The sequence below is a fragment of the Pelodiscus sinensis genome, chromosome 4 (genome assembly GCF_049634645.1).
Source record: "Pelodiscus sinensis isolate JC-2024 chromosome 4, ASM4963464v1, whole genome shotgun sequence".
NCBI classification, from domain to species: Eukaryota; Metazoa; Chordata; order Testudines; family Trionychidae; genus Pelodiscus; species Pelodiscus sinensis.
In genome coordinates, this window is record NC_134714.1 from 132,773,490 (window position 1) to 132,788,958 (window position 15,469).

Consider the following 15,469-nt stretch of genomic DNA (forward strand, 5'->3'; position numbering starts at 1 on the left):
TCACACTTTCAGTTCTGCAGCAACTGCATTACTTTTCTTTGCTGTTTCTTTTCCACTTCACCACGATTCATCCCAGTTTCAGGCTTTGGGCCAGGCATCAAGGATATGCAAAGAACTCACATCTAAGTCTCTGGAGTCTGTCTCTGGCAGCTCTGTGACCAAGAGAATCACATGGGCTGTGTCTAGACTGGCCAGTTTTCCTGGAAAATCAGCCACTTTTCCGGAAAAACTAGCCAGCTGTCTACACTGGCTGCTTGACTTTTCACAAAAGCACTGTAAGAAATCAGTGCTTTTTGCAGAAATTCTATGCTGCTCCCGTTCGGGCAAAAGTCCCTTTTGCGCAAAACTTTTGCACAAAAGGGCTAGTGTAGACAGCATAGTACTGATTTCCACAAAAAAGCCCCGATGGCGAAAATGGCGATCGGGGCTTTTTTGCGGAAAACCGCGTCTAGATTGGCCACGGACGCTTTTCTACAAAAAGTGCTTTTGCGGAAAAGCGTCCGTGCCAATCTAGACGCGCTTTTCAGAAAATGCTTTTAACGGAAAATATTTCCATTAAAAGCATTTCCGGAAAATCATGCCAGTCTAGACGTAGCCATGGTGCTTTTAGAAACATCCAAAAAGAGCGTAAACCTCTAAGTCATAGAGCCTTCTGATGCTGACTGGAACGTGCATCCTGTACTGTCCAATCACTTAAGCTACGTCTACACTGCAGGCTTCTTGTGCAAGAATTGTTTTGTGCAAGAATTCTTGCACAAGAGCATGTCCACACTGCCATGTGCTTTTGTGCAAGAGAGTCCATGGCAGTGTGGATGCTGTTTTGTGCAACAACATTCTGATGGCCATTTTAGCCATAGGGGTTTCTTGCACAAGAAACCCCTGTTGCCCATCCACACTGCCTCTTCGCACAAGAGCTCTTGTGCAAGAAGGCTTATTCCTCATGGGGAGAAGAATAACTCTTGCACAAGAAGCCCTCTGTTCCGACACTTTACTGTAAATTTACTTGCGCGAGAACAAGCGTGCAGTGTAGATGCTCTGCAAGTTTTTGCTCAAGACCAGCCATTCTTTGCACAAGAAGCTTGCAGGGGAGATGTAGCCTTATTGTATAACACCAGCTCACATAAAGTCTGCCATTTTCTTCCTAGAAATGTTATGGACAAATCCTGCTCTCAAGTAGACTTCCCAATATTTCGATACAAAACCACACTGGCTTTGATACCACAAGAAAACACATGTGTACACTCCAAAAAGAAAGATTTTCAGTGATTGCAAAATGAGGCCTAAAAATCAGAAATTGTTACAAAGAATTAAAAGGTCAAATGCAACCAATACCTAGCTTAATGAGGTAAATGAATTAAAAGCACCCTTTTTCTCTCATGGCCTTGCAGTTTTATGTGATGAATGCCTGTCAGTCAGAATTCACCACCCAGTCCAATGTTTCATCTTGTTCCTTCTGAGAATATTGCTGCAGTGAGCAGAGAAAGGGAGGAGGAATACTATTGGGGCATTTGCCTTCTCCATTTATAGGCATTTCTTTTTCACAGCTCAGATTCAGGAGACAAAGAATGAGGGGACAGAAAACACCAGCAATTTCCTTGTCATAATTTTGATATCTCACTCATATCCTTCCTCCTGCCCCCAAATGGCCTCTTAATCAGGTGAAATATCATTTGATTTTGTTTATGCCTGGTTGAGGCATCCGTTTTCCTTTTGTTTGTTAGGTACTGCTTTTTGCCTGCTTTTCTAAACTTAGAATGTCTCACTAATGTTATACAGCAGAATACAATAATGTTATATATTGTTTAGCCACACACATTTTATCAGGACATTGATGATCAGCGGATTATGAGTTTTCAAATGATAGCTCATAAAGCATGCTTTGTACAAAATGCATCATCTTCTTAGAAGAAGGATGAGCATAAGGGTACAGACTGTCACCGTGTGTAAATAATTTCTTTTCTGTCCTATCGGCTTGCAGCTACTGTTTTTAATTTAAGAAGTTGCAACTGGGTTGAAGATAAAAGGTGTGTTCTGCAATTGCCTGATATCAGAGACTATATCAGGAAGATAAGTCTCAGTTTTGAATGCCAGGGGACAACCTGATGGCAGCACATGTAATTTGCAGTGTGTCTATAAAAAGACAATTCACCATGTTATCTTGAATAGTTAAAAAGTCAGTATTGGAAACTCTGAGACACCCTCGGCTCCTTGGTGGGACATGCATGGTGAATGTGAAGAATGCAGCTCTACTGTACAGAATGAGGGGTTGCGGTGCCACTCTTGCATATCGGTTTTATACCATTGTTCCTTTATCGCCATGAGAAGGAATGTTTGTTTACTACATTAAGCCTTAATCTACCACTCTGTAATTTTGATTTTAGTTACTGGTGCACCTGCAGATGTCTTGTATAACAGAGACCTTTCCTTTCTCTGTGTTTCAGCTCATCTGTGAAAGGGAGATAAATATTTTCCTACCTAACATGAAGGTTGTGACAATAAATGCAATCAAGACTGTGGAGTGCTCAAAGTTACTACATTGATGAGGGCCCCATAAGGGCCTACAGACATTTATGAAGCCTGTAATAAGACAGCCAAGCCTAGTCACTTCATTCATAAGTGGGCAAAGGTTGGCAGAAAGAATTTCAGATCCCCATTTTCATACTTGTCCGTACTCAAGTCCTGGATTTGTGAATGCTTTTGAAAATGCTGCCTCTGGACAGTTAGAGAAGAGGAAACTACCAATGGGAGAGACTGGCAGATATTCTTATGTCTAACAATTCCCATATCTTTAATTTTTCATTATTGAAGCTACACAGTAAAAATAAAATTGTTGCATAAATAACGATTTTTTAATAAATTGTGGTGTTAGAGAATGGAATTCCATGGGAGCCCAGGAGTGAAGTAACGATCTGACTTTAGTGTGAGAACCAGCAAATACTGGAGTGTGTTATTACTTCTTTACGTTGGTTTTAGAAGTTGAAATCACCAAGTTTGGGGGTGGTGAGGGTTCACTCTGTTTGCTTTTTAGTTCCAAGCTAGAGAATGGGCCTTGGAAGTCAACGGCTCTTGTCCCATCAATCTATCATGGTGAGGACACTGTTAAAGTTACATCAATTGAACTAGCATGTCTTAGATTGACTTTACAGCTTTAACGTAGACCAACCCTGAAAAAGGCCTAGGACGGGACATAGCCCAGTCACCAGGGCATTGTCCGGCAGTGTGGAAGAGCCACTGTCAAATTGTTTCTCCCCATCAGAGAGAGGGGGATTGGTCTGTGTGTCCCACATCCCAAGGGAGAGCTCTAAGCATTGGGGGACAAGATACAAAGGAAACACCACCATCCCCGCCTCTTCCACTCCCACTCATTGGTCAGCCTAGGCCTCCATTGTCTTTGCTTTCACAATGGGATGTCCCTGGGAAGGAAAGGAAATATTCCATTTCTGGGGGGTGTTAGATGTTTTCTTCCACCCCGATATTTTCAATTTTCCAAACATTTTGAGGATTTTCAAATTCACATCAGCTTGAGCTGCATTTTTGTAACCAACCCATTACCTCAAAAATCAACCCACAGCCTTCTATTTTTCCCTCACCATCCCCCCAGCCATACCATTCCCTCTATCCCTGTTCTTCAGAGTCTAAATTACAAGACCAGAGAAGGAAGAGGAATAACTCATAGCTTATCTGCTGATATGGTATAAATATTGAGTGATTTAACTTTCTCTTTCATCTATACCAAAGAGGAAACCAAACCTTTCTGTACTATTTATTATTCAGTTTAGCGCAGAATGTCACAGTTGAGGTACACACTCCATGCTCTCTCTTAGAAACATCACCCTTACTAATTCTTGTCTTATTGCACCCTTAGCTTAAAATAAAGGGCATAGAGGGTAGGTCTAGACTACATGGCTCTGCTGACAGAGCCATGTAAACTAGTTTACCCGACATAGTCAATGAAGCGGGGATTGAAATAATCCCCACTTCATTAAAATAAAAATGGCTGCCATGCTGTGCCGACAATCAGCTGATCCGGCACAGCGCGGGAGTCTAGATGCAGATTGATCAACAAGGGAAGCCTTTGTTGACCGCTCCTGTTAACCTCATTTCATGAGGCATAACGGAGCAGTCAACAAAGGCTTCCCTTGTCGACTGATCCGTGTCTAGACTCCCACACTGTGCCTGATCAGCTGATATTTGTCACAGCTCAGTGGCCATTTTTATTTTAATGAAGTGGGGATTATTTAAATCCCCGCTTTTTTGATTATGTTGGGTAAACTAGTTTACATGGCTCTGTCGGCAGAGCCATGTAGTCTAGACATACCCTAAGAGTGAAATCAACTTTCTAACGCTCATGCATGAATGGAAACCAGATGACAATCCCTACCATGACCCGATAAAGTGCAGGAAGGGCTTCAGAGTTGCAGGAGGGCGTGCAGAACTCCCTTTGGTTGAGCCATATCACACACTTTAGCCTTTCGCTTGCATAACGAAAACAACCTTGATATAAAGGAGAAAGATTGGATGCCCCTCTTTTTACCTCGTACAAAGAGCTGGATGTTGTCAACACGCAAAGAATTGTAGAATCATAGGGTTGAAAGAGACCTCAGGAGGTCATCGAACCCAACCCTCTCCCCAAAACAGGACCAACGCCAACTAAATCATCCCAGCCAGGGCTTTGTGAAGCCGGGACGTAACAGCTTCTAGGGATGGAAATTCAACCCCTTCCCCAGGGAACCCATCCCAGTGCTTCCCCACCCTCCTAGGGAAAGCCTTTTTCCTAATATCCCACCTAGACCTCTCCCACTGTAATTGCTCCTCATTCTGTCATGTTTCACCACTGAGAACAGCTTCTTTCCATCCTCTTTGGAACCCTCCTTCCGGAAGTTGAAGGCTTCTCTCAAATCTCCCCTCCCTCTGCTCTTCTGCAGACTGATCAAGCCCAAATCCCTCAGCTTTTCCACATAGGTCATGTGTTCCCTATATATTTTAATACTCACACATGCGGAAAGGGTGTCTCCTTGAACTTTGCAGAGGAAATAGCCTACTGATGCCGACCTCAGCAGGGGCATGCAGACCTCGTTGGAATATGAACCATTTAATAACAATAACAATATTAAAATAACCAATATATGTAAGAGTAGGTTAGATAAATGTCTATCAGAGATGGTCTAGATAGTATTTGGTCCTGCCATGAGGGCAGGGGACTGGACTCGTTGACCTCTCAAGGTCCCTTCCAGTCCTAGTATTCTATGATTCTATACCTGGGCTCTGCAAAATAACAATGGAATGGGCTGGGAATTGAATTCATCTGTTTTCACTCTGCACCAATAAATTTGTTCTGAATTAAAGAAATTCATTAATTGCTTAAGAGTTTCTTCATGGCTTTCCTCAGGGCGTCCTTCACCTCCCTGTTCCTCAGGCTGTAGATGAGGGGGTTCAACATGGGGATCACCACTGTGTAAAACACAGAGGCTATTCTGTCAGTGTCCATGGAATAGCTGGAAGGGGGACGTAAGTACATGAAGAGTTGGCTGCCATTGAACATGATGACCACAGTCAAGTGACAAGTGCAGGTGGAGAAGGCTTTGCGCTGGCCCTTGGCAGAGCGGATCTGTAGGATGCTGGAGACGATGTAGACATAGGAGAGGAGGATGATCACCACGCTGCTCACTATAATAAAGCCAATGAAGGTGAACATCAATGTCTCACTGATGCGGGTGTCGGAACAGGATAGTGCCAAAAGGGGAGGAATATCACAGAAAAAATGATTGATAACATTGGAGTGGCAGAAAGAGAGCTGAATTATACAACATGTTTGTATCAGCGCATCCACCAACCCCACAGCATAGCATGCAGACACCAGCAGGTTACAAAGCCGCTTGGACATGCTGACACTATAGAGCAGCGGGTTACAGATGGCCACATAACGGTCGTACGCCATCACAGCCAACAAGAGACACTCAACATCTGCGAAACAGACAAAGAAATACAATTGCACAGCACAGGCAGTGTGAGAAATGCTCTTCCTTTCGGCTAAGAAATTCTGCAGCATCTTAGGGGCAATTATTGAGGAATAGCAGAGATCACAGAAGGACAAATTCCTCAGGAAAAAGTACATGGGGGTGTGAAGTTGCGGGTCAATTGTGATTAACAAGATCATCCCCCCATTTCCCATCAGGTTGGTAACATAAATCAGTAGGAACAACACAAACAGGGGGACCTGCAGCTCTGGACGATCTGTCAGTCCTGAGAGAATGAACTCAGTCACCTCCGAGTGATTTCCCTCTTTCATCTCCTCTGTGCTGAGATCAAGCAGCTACAGGGAAGTGGGCAGGTGGAGGACTCTGGGGAGTTATCCCTCCTCTGTAATGAAGTGAAGAAAAATGGAGATCAGTTTCATAATGGGCACCTGTACAAGATCTAAGAAGGGCTTTTTCTACAGAGTCACATGTTCACAGCTGGTCAATCCAGGTGTTCCATACAATGTACACACTGTATACAAACCAGGACGTGGTGATTAAACATGTCAGAAAGACAAACACTCCCATTCCCTAATCCGAGCAGCAAACAGCGACTTGTGGGTCTGTTTTTGGACAATTAGGGTGAAAATCATCTCAGAAGAGATTACCCCTTAGCTCAAGGGGGGGGGGGGTGAGAGTAAAAGAGTTTTAATCTTTCTACAGTCTTTGGGCAAGCGGAGCTCTGTGGCTGGGCATATCAGTTTAGGACAAAACTTACATGCTGTGCTAAGTAAGTTTTTGGCATCTGAAAATGGCACTTACATTAGTCTGTGCTAAAATCCAGATACAGAGGAAGAGGAACTTGCCTCTGTGACTAGGTAATTGCCTATTTTTTCCAACCAAAGAGGTCACTCTGTTTTTTCAGGGAGTAGGAGCTCAGACAGAGGCTTTTCGTGCCGGAGATCTTGAATTCAAAACTTGCTAATCACCATGGTGTCTCCATGAGCGTGACTGTGATGCAGGACAACAGCACCTACCTGCTACGGAGAGATTGTGGTGGCTTTTCCCCTTTGTCAGCAACTGCCCGTTTAAGGCGTTCGACATGTTTTATACTGAGATCTACGAGACATGCTCCCTTACACAACTGGGAATAGCTGAGCTCAGAAAGACACAACAGCTAATTAGCGCACTCAGTGAAGCAAAGCCGCCCTTGATGCAACTTGTACACGAGGGATGAATTGGTCCACTCTTTCCTCCTCTGTTATGAAATGATGCAATTGTAACCCAGTGACAGTGACTGAAGTTAGGTTATAGTTCATCCCACCGTGTTCAGTTCAAGTTGGGACTGTGCAGAGCTGATCCACAAAGGGTGGATTTCTTTTGTGGTTCGTGGAAACCAAATCTTGAAATGTCACAGGGGTCCCTAAGATCCCGCATCCCACCTTTCCCTGCCATGGCTCCCAGGCTGAATTAAATCCTCTATGATACAGGATGGTCTCTCCTCCTGCTGAAATGTCCTGAAACATCATGTGAGACCCACACTCAAGACCCCTCCCCAATCCAATGTCTACATCCTTTATTGCTTCAGCCGCACTGAATCAAGGTTTCATAGGTTTATAGCACATCGGGCAAGGGGACACCAACATGATGGATGGATGGAGGGATGATAGGAGTTACTATAGAGAACTTTCTGGGTGTCTGGCTGATGAGTCTTGCCCACATGCTCAGGGTTTAGCTGATCGCCAGATTTGGGATCGGGAAGGAATTTTCCTCCAGGGTAGATTGGCAGAGGCCCTGGAGGTTTTTCGCCTTCCTCTGTAGCGTGGGGTACAGATCACAGCTGGAGGATTCTTTGCATCTTGGGGTCTCCAAAGTATTTGAAGGCTTCAATATCTGAGATATAGGTGAGAGGATTATTCTAGGAGGGGTGGGGGTGAGATTCTGTGGCCTGCACTGTGCAGGGGGTCAGACTAGATGATCATAATGGTCCCTTCTGACCTTAAAGTCTATGAGTCTATGAGGGTATGTCTACACTAGTTCGAACTAGCGGGGTAATGTATGCATACCGAACGTGCAAATGAAGCCCGGGATTTGAATTTCCCGGGCTTCATTTACATAAGCGGGGAGCCGCCATTTTTAAATCCCCGCTGGTTCGAACCCCGTGTAGCGCGGCTACACGGGGCTCGAACTAGGTAGTTCGGAGTAGGGAACCTAGTTCAAACTACATAGTTCGAACTAGCGGGGTAGTGTAGACATACCCTGAGTCTATGCTCTGTAGCACTAACAGCAGACAAGACTTCACGTGCTGACGGAGGTTTTCAGCTACCACAGTCAGGAAGGCAAAAGTCATCACTTGACCAGCCATGGCTCACCTTGCAGAGAGGTTATGATCACAATCTCCTTGAACATAAGTGCTCAGGAAAAAAAAAGGTTGAGAACTTCTGGGCTACGTCTAGACTGGCATGATTTTCCGGAAATGCTTTTAACGGAAAAGATTTCCGTTAAAAGGATTTTTGGAACAGAGCATCTAGATTGGCACGGACGCTTTTCCGCAAAAGCACTTTTCGCGGAAAAGCATCCGTGCCAATCTAGACGCTCTTTTCCGAAAAAAAGCCCCAATCGCCATTTTCGCGATAGGGGCTTTTTTGCAGAAAACAAATCTGAGCTGTCTACACTGGCCCTTTTGTGCAAAAGGGACTTTTGCCTGAACGGGGCAGAATAGTACTTCCGCAAGAAACACTGTTTTCTTACAGTAGGAAGTCAGTGCTTTTGCGGAAATTCAAGCGGCCAGTGTAGACAGCTGTCAAGTATTTCCGGAAAAGCGGCTGATTTTCCGGAAAAACTGGCCAGGCTAGACACAGCCCTGATGTACACCGCCCAAGGCAGGAGATGACCTGTAACCACACACTCTATTTATCAACATTAGTCACCAGGTTGTCTTCTCACGTACAAGGAGCCTTCTGATTAAGGGGCCTGGTTCCTCTGTCTCAAACCCCAGGTGTGTCAACGGGACATTTCTTTCCTCAGTCCTCTTAACTGGGTCCATATCGCACCCCTGCATGAGGTGCTTGAATTTCTGTGTTGGCAACACCTGGCACCAGAGGAAGGGGCACAGAGAGGAAGCTGGCATCGGAGGAAGGGGGCACAGAGAGGCAAAAGACACCAGGCTGAGGGCCAGTCAGGGCAAGGACACACACATGTCTAGTCTCAACATTCTGTTCCACTGTCACCCTCCACCCCCAACACAGGCATGCACAGTGCATCCACTCCCCATACACAACCTGCATCTGAGCTCAGCCGGAGTGTAGAGGAACCTCTACTGGGAAGCGGAGACAGCTGGAATATTTCCAATAGCCCTGAGCAAAATGAATTGAAGGGGATTCTACTGCCGTGGTGGGGACACAGGTCTGGATTTCCCGACAGGTCTTTTCCATTGGTAGCTTGTCTGAGGCCTGGTTTATGCTCAAAAATTACATCGACCGAGCTCTGTTACACAAGACTGAGAAACTTTTCACAACCTGGGCAAGGCAGCTGCGTGGCACTAAATCTCGGTGTCATTCTTTCATTGACCTAGCTCTTGGAGAGGTGGGTTAACCATATGGTTGGAAAAACCCCTTGCAACAATGTGGAATGTATCTACACTAGGTGCTGGTTCAGCTCTATAGCTAAGTCATTGTAAAGGCTTTTGTATAGATGTTCCCTCAATGGATAGAGGGAATTTTTCCCTTCTCTCATAAGGCTATTGTTCTCTCCCTTTGCTGTCACTCTTCTTCCTCTTTTATTTTGGTTTTTCAATTGGTACATATATTCAGAACAGTTATAATTTCTCTTCCGAGGAGAAGGCTTCAAGTCATTTCAATTAAAGACTGAAATGCTCTTCAACTGACCGCTTTGCCCCTGATTTGCTGGTACCACACTGGTTTTCTTCCCTTCACTTATGAGTGGAGAAGAATAGAAGCACTACCTGGTCGAACATTTACCTCAGAGGGGGTCCCCATGCTAGTCTGTAACTTTAAAAACAGCGAGTGGTCCCTGTGGCACCTTAGAGACTTAGCAACATAAAGAGACAGGGTCTGCTAGCCTATCACAAAAAGCGTGCAAAAGCTTTCTCTATAAAACAGCTTCCCCTTCTGTATCAAATTGAGGAATCCCGAATAAACATTGGATGGTGGAATATGAGCCAGGTCCGAGGACTGATCACCCGAGGGCCACCTCCCGCTCACCGAACCAAACGAGTTCCTGTAGAGCGTAACATATACCAAACATAACGAATACCAAATATGTTGTTGTTATTGTTGTAGTTTGTGTGTCTGTTAAATATAAGTATTGTTATCTGAAATTGTTTAGAGGTATTGTTAAGTAGTAGTTTTAAAAGTTTTAGATAAGACTAATCACTTATAAGTAAGACTGATGTAAATGTAACTGTTAATAATCCCTGGTCCCTTGTTAACAACTATTGGGATTTAGAAAAACCTCAGGGAATTTTCTTTACTGTATTGCATTTTGCTTATTGGTCATTCTAAAAATTATTTGGTGCCTACATATGTAAGAAATTGATAAAATCATAATTTTTACGTAGAAGCCCTTTAATAAAAGTTTAAAAGATATTTGGTAATAGTTTGCCTGTTTCTGCACCTCCCTGGGACTAGCCACATTTCCGAACCTTTTACTTTAAACCACAATACCGTCATTCAAGCCCAGGGACACAGTGTCAAGTACATAAATGAGCTCCAATTTAGCACTCTCTCTCTCTCTCTCTCTCTCTCTGTCATTCAGTGGTGAAACCCCTTTGTAGAAGAAGGGTTACTCTTAAATCAGGTATGGAATGGCCGGGCAGGTTAAAATGTTCCCCTCCAGCTTTAGGTGTATTACCATTTCTGATGCCTGATATGTGTCCCTTTGTCCTTTGTCGTAGGACATTGACCTGTTTGCTAACCATGGCCATGTCACCGTGAATGCCTTTGGGACAGCTTCCTGGGATAGCAGGGGTTAACCTTGGCTTGGAGTCTTACAGGTTTGCTCCCTGGAGAACCTTTGCTCCCTGTAGAAGAGCTGTGCAGAGCCCATGCAATTAATGTTGTTGCCTTGTTTTCCCTTGTGAAACTAGAGGGTTAGGTGTCTCTTCAGGTCTATTGAACATGATAGTACAAGGATGGGAATGGTTTCCGCTTTCTTTGTTGGCCACCTCTCCAAAAGTCCCTAAGTCATTTCCTTACATTGCCTAGATAGAACAGGCAACTCTTCCCCCAAACACAAGGGTCCAGCTACTGAGGAACGATGGTAATCTGAGTAGAATTAAAGCTGGAGTCCCAGTGCTCTAGCTCAGAATCACGCCATTCTACAGCATGTCCTGGGGAAGGTGAACCAGACTTTCATACATATCATTTGGGCTCCTCTCTCTCACTGTTCCTTCCACAACTGGTCATTTTTGAATCAATCCTTTCAAACCCCTCGCATCTCAGATACTCTGTTACTCATGGATGATATGAAATTAACATTCTTCTGAAAAGTGCTCTGAGAGCTGTAGATTGGCAAAGCTGTGTGCTATTTCACACATTGAGTTCTGCAGCAATTGTATAAACTTTTCTGCTCACTTTCTTTCTCTTTTCACCTGGATTAATCCCAGTTTGGGGCTTTGGCCTAGACACCAGGGCTATACAAAGAGCTCACACCCAATGCTCTGGGTTACACCTCTGGGAGCCTCATGAACAAGAGAATCCCCTCCTGCTTTTCAACCCGTCAGCACAGACCACAAACCTCTCAGTCAAAGGGCCTAGAGGTACTTCTTGGAATGTGTTACTTGTCCTGTCCAGCCCCACTTAAACAATAACCACTGATATCAATTGGGTCATTAACCAAAAAAAATGACAGGCACAAATCCTGTTTTCAAATAGAGGTTCCCAAACATGTCAAAGAAAACACACACTGGCTTAGAGAACACAATGCAACACTTTTATTGATTCCAGAAGGACACATCTTAAGTCATGAGACATAAAAGTCAGAATAGGTAGCAAAGAAATAAAAGGTAAAATACATCTAATGCTGTAGCTAGACAGGAAACCCCCCTGTAACATTCATTTTTGCTTGCCTGGAGCATGCTGGGCACACAAAACAGAAGGCCTGGATATGGCAGGCTGCTGTGACCATAAATGGCTGTAAACAGAGATATGTCAATTGCTGACCAAGAAGCTGCCGAGGAGTGCCCTTGACTAAATCCCATATTGATATGAACACACAGCCGTCCGCGGGGGGAGGAATCTCTCGCCCAGTAAAAAAAAGTCTAGTACTCACAGTTTAGTTATTTCTTTTGCAAGTGTAAATTAACTTGAAACTTGCTTGTAAGAACTGGCGCCACAAAACGAACCAGTACAATTTGGCATCTTAAGATAAAAAAGAGGATACGGGCCCCAAGGGGTATAAAGATGGGTCCAGCAGCACATTTACTTTAAGTGTCAATCTACCATCTATCTGCTGGTCGGGTTAGGTGTTTACCCTCCCGAGGTTCCAAGGGGACGCCCACCTCGTATTCCTCTTTCCTAGAAATTAAGGGACCGGCCCTGGCTTGACCCGCTGGAGTCGAGAGGCACAAAAGGGGGTAAAAATTGTACCTGAATGTGGGCCTTTGTCTTAAGTGTACACATAAACTTAAAGCTCTTTAAAGATTAAGCTGTCACTTAGTACCATTATTTCTATTTTCTATCTTTATTTTCTTTGTAACCATTTTTAAAATCTGTATTTGTTAGCAGTTAAAAAATAGAGCAATAGCCATTGTAACCATATGCTTTTATAAGTCTTTTTAATAAACCTGTAACTGTTTAAGTTTTTAACCTGACTCCTTCAGTTGCTGTAACAGAACCAAGCACAATTTAAAAAAACTTCAGCCGGTCATAAAAAACAGGTATAGAAGAAGCTTGGAAGTTTGAATCGTGCCACTCCCAGGTGACAAATCCATTGGGGCGTCTCTCAATCTTCCCTAGACTGCCCGCTGAGAAGGGATCCTGTATCCTAGCAGCTAAAATCTAAAATGTAATAAGCTCTTCCTATTAACTCGGGGCGTCTGTCTGCCTGTTGGCTGCCCTCTGCGACGGGACCCCGGTCCTAGCAGTAAAGTCACAAACATTAAACCCTTTTCTCGGAAACATACACATACACACTGCCCTGACCATCGGCTGACAAATGCCTAACTTAATGAGGGAAATTAATTCAATGCTAAGATATTTCTCACCACCGCCATCAGTCTTACTGGCTAGTTGTATTTCAGCCAGACCCTTTGAAATTGAAAGATCCCAATCTGCATATCTCCCATCTATGTAACACAGGAAGAGCACAGCTGCACACAAAGAGCTACAGGTGAGCAGGAGGGTGCAAAACTCCCTTTCATTTAGTCATAGACATCACATACTTCAGACTCGTGACTGTACAACAAAACCTACCCTGGTACAACAAAGAGGGGGACAGATCAGATGCCATGCGCTTTGATCGAAATGCAAACAACTCCATGCTTTCAAAGCATATCACATATATTTTAATGCTCACAGATGTGAAACGGGCCTCCTTGAATATCGAAGAAGAAACAGATACACAAAGGAAGTTTTGATCTCTGTCGGAGACAGCAGGCCTGATTTGGATAGAAATAAATTAAAAACGCAGTATAACAAAAAACAACATTAGCATGGACTCTGGAAGTCAACCTACAATGGACTGGGAATTGAATTCATTTGTTTCCACATAACATCACAGAAGCAGTACTGAGTTAACAAGATTTTCTGATGAGTTTTTTCGTTGCTTTCCTCAAGGCATCCTTCACCTCCGTGTTCCTCAGGCTGTAGATGAGGGGGTTCAACATGGGGATCACCAGCGTGTAGAACACAGAGGCTATTTTGTCGGTCTCCATTGAATAGCTGGAGGGAGGGCGTAAATACATGAAGAGTTGGCTGCCATGAAACATGCCCACCACTGTCAAGTGGCAAGCGCAGGTGGAGAAGGCTTTGCGCCGACCCTCGGCAGAGCGGATCTGAAGGATGCTGGAGATGATGTAAAAATACGAGAGGAGGACAATCACCACACTGCTCACTACAATGAAGCCAACTAAGGTAAGAATCACAGTCTCACTGATGAAGGTGTCAGAAGAGGAGAGCGCCAGCAATGGAGGAATATCACAGTAGAAGTGATTGATGATGTTGGAGCGGCAGAATGACAGCCGGAATGTAAAACATGTTTCTATCAATGCATCCACCAGCCCCACAACACACACCCCAGCCACTAGCTGGCTGCAATACTGTCTGGACATGATGACCCTATAGAGCAGCGGGTTACAGATGGCCACATAACGGTCATACGCCATCACAACCAGCAAGAGACACTCAAGATCTGCAAAACAGACAAAGAAATACATTTGCACAGCACAGGCAGTGCGAGAAATACTTTTCCTTTCAGCCAAGAAAATCTGCAGCATCTTTGGGGAAATTATTGAGGAATAGCAGAGATCACAGAAAGACAAATTCCGGAGGAAAAAGTACATGGGGGTGTGGAGTTGGGGGTCAATTGTGATTAACAAGATCATCCCCCCATTTCCCATCAGGTTGGTAACATAAATCAGTAGGAACAACACAAACAGGGGGACCTGCAGCTCTTGACGATCTGTCAGTCCTAAGAGAACGAATTCAGTCACCTCTGAGTGATTTCCCTCTTCCATCTCCTCTGTGCTGAGATCAAGAAGCTACAGAGAAGTGGGCAGGTGGAGGACTCTGGTGAATTATCCCTCCTCTGTAATAAAGTGAAGAAAAATGGAGATCAGTTTCATAATGGACATCTGTTCAAGATCCAAGAAGGGCTTTTTCTACAGAGTCAGATGTTCACAGCCAGTCAATCCAGGTGTTCCATACAATGCACACACTGTACACAAACCAGGACATGGTGATTAATCATGTCACAACGACAAACACTCCCATTCCCTAATCTGTTCAGCAAACAGCGACTTGTGAGTCTGCTTTTGGACAATTAGGGTGAAAATCATCTCAGAAGAGATTACTCCTTAGATCAAGGAGAGGGTGAGAGTAAAAGAGTTTTAATCTTTCTACAGTCTTTGGGCAAGGGAAGCTCTGTGGCTGGGCATATCAGTTTAGGACAAAACTTAGTTGCTGTGCTAAGTAAGTTTTTGGCATCTGAAAATGGCACCTACATTAGTCTGTGCTAAAATCCAGATACAGAGGAAGAGGAACTTGCCTCTGTGATAGGTAATAGCCTATTTTTTCCAACCAAAGAGGTCACTCTGTTTTTTCAGGAAGTAGGAGCTCAGACAGAGGCTTTTCATGCCGGAGATCTTGAATTCAAAGCCTGCTAATCAGCATGGTGTCTACATGAGCGTGACTGTGATGCACGACAACAGCACCTACCTGTTGCAAAGAGAATTGTGGTGGCTTTTCCCCTTTGTCAGCAACTGCCCGTTTAAGGCGTTTGACATGTTTTATACTGAGATCTGTGAGACATGCTCCCTTACACAACTGGGAATA

At 44.2% G+C, this 15,469-nt stretch overlaps 2 protein-coding genes across 2 annotated transcripts; both read right to left on the minus strand.

The window, feature by feature from the left end:
* Window positions 1-5,353: 5,353 nt before the first annotated feature.
* LOC102445939 (olfactory receptor 5AR1-like) lies at window positions 5,354-6,289 on the minus strand. Its single transcript, XM_014580292.2, has one exon. The coding sequence runs from the start codon at window positions 6,287-6,289 to the stop codon at window positions 5,354-5,356; it is 936 nt and encodes a 311-aa protein (XP_014435778.2).
* Window positions 6,290-13,710: 7,421 nt separating this feature from the next.
* LOC102446414 (olfactory receptor 5AR1-like) lies at window positions 13,711-14,652 on the minus strand. The gene has a single exon (XM_075928842.1). It carries the CDS (start codon window positions 14,650-14,652, stop codon window positions 13,711-13,713), a length of 942 nt encoding a protein of 313 aa, XP_075784957.1.
* Window positions 14,653-15,469: the final 817 nt, after the last annotated feature.

Bases quoted from the DNA above. Each gene is read 5' to 3' on its own strand.
- LOC102445939 (XM_014580292.2), bottom strand. From the start codon at position 6,289: ATGAAAGAGGGAAATCACTCGGAGGTGACTGAGTTCATTCTCTCAGGA.
- LOC102446414 (XM_075928842.1), bottom strand. From the start codon at position 14,652: ATGGAAGAGGGAAATCACTCAGAGGTGACTGAATTCGTTCTCTTAGGA.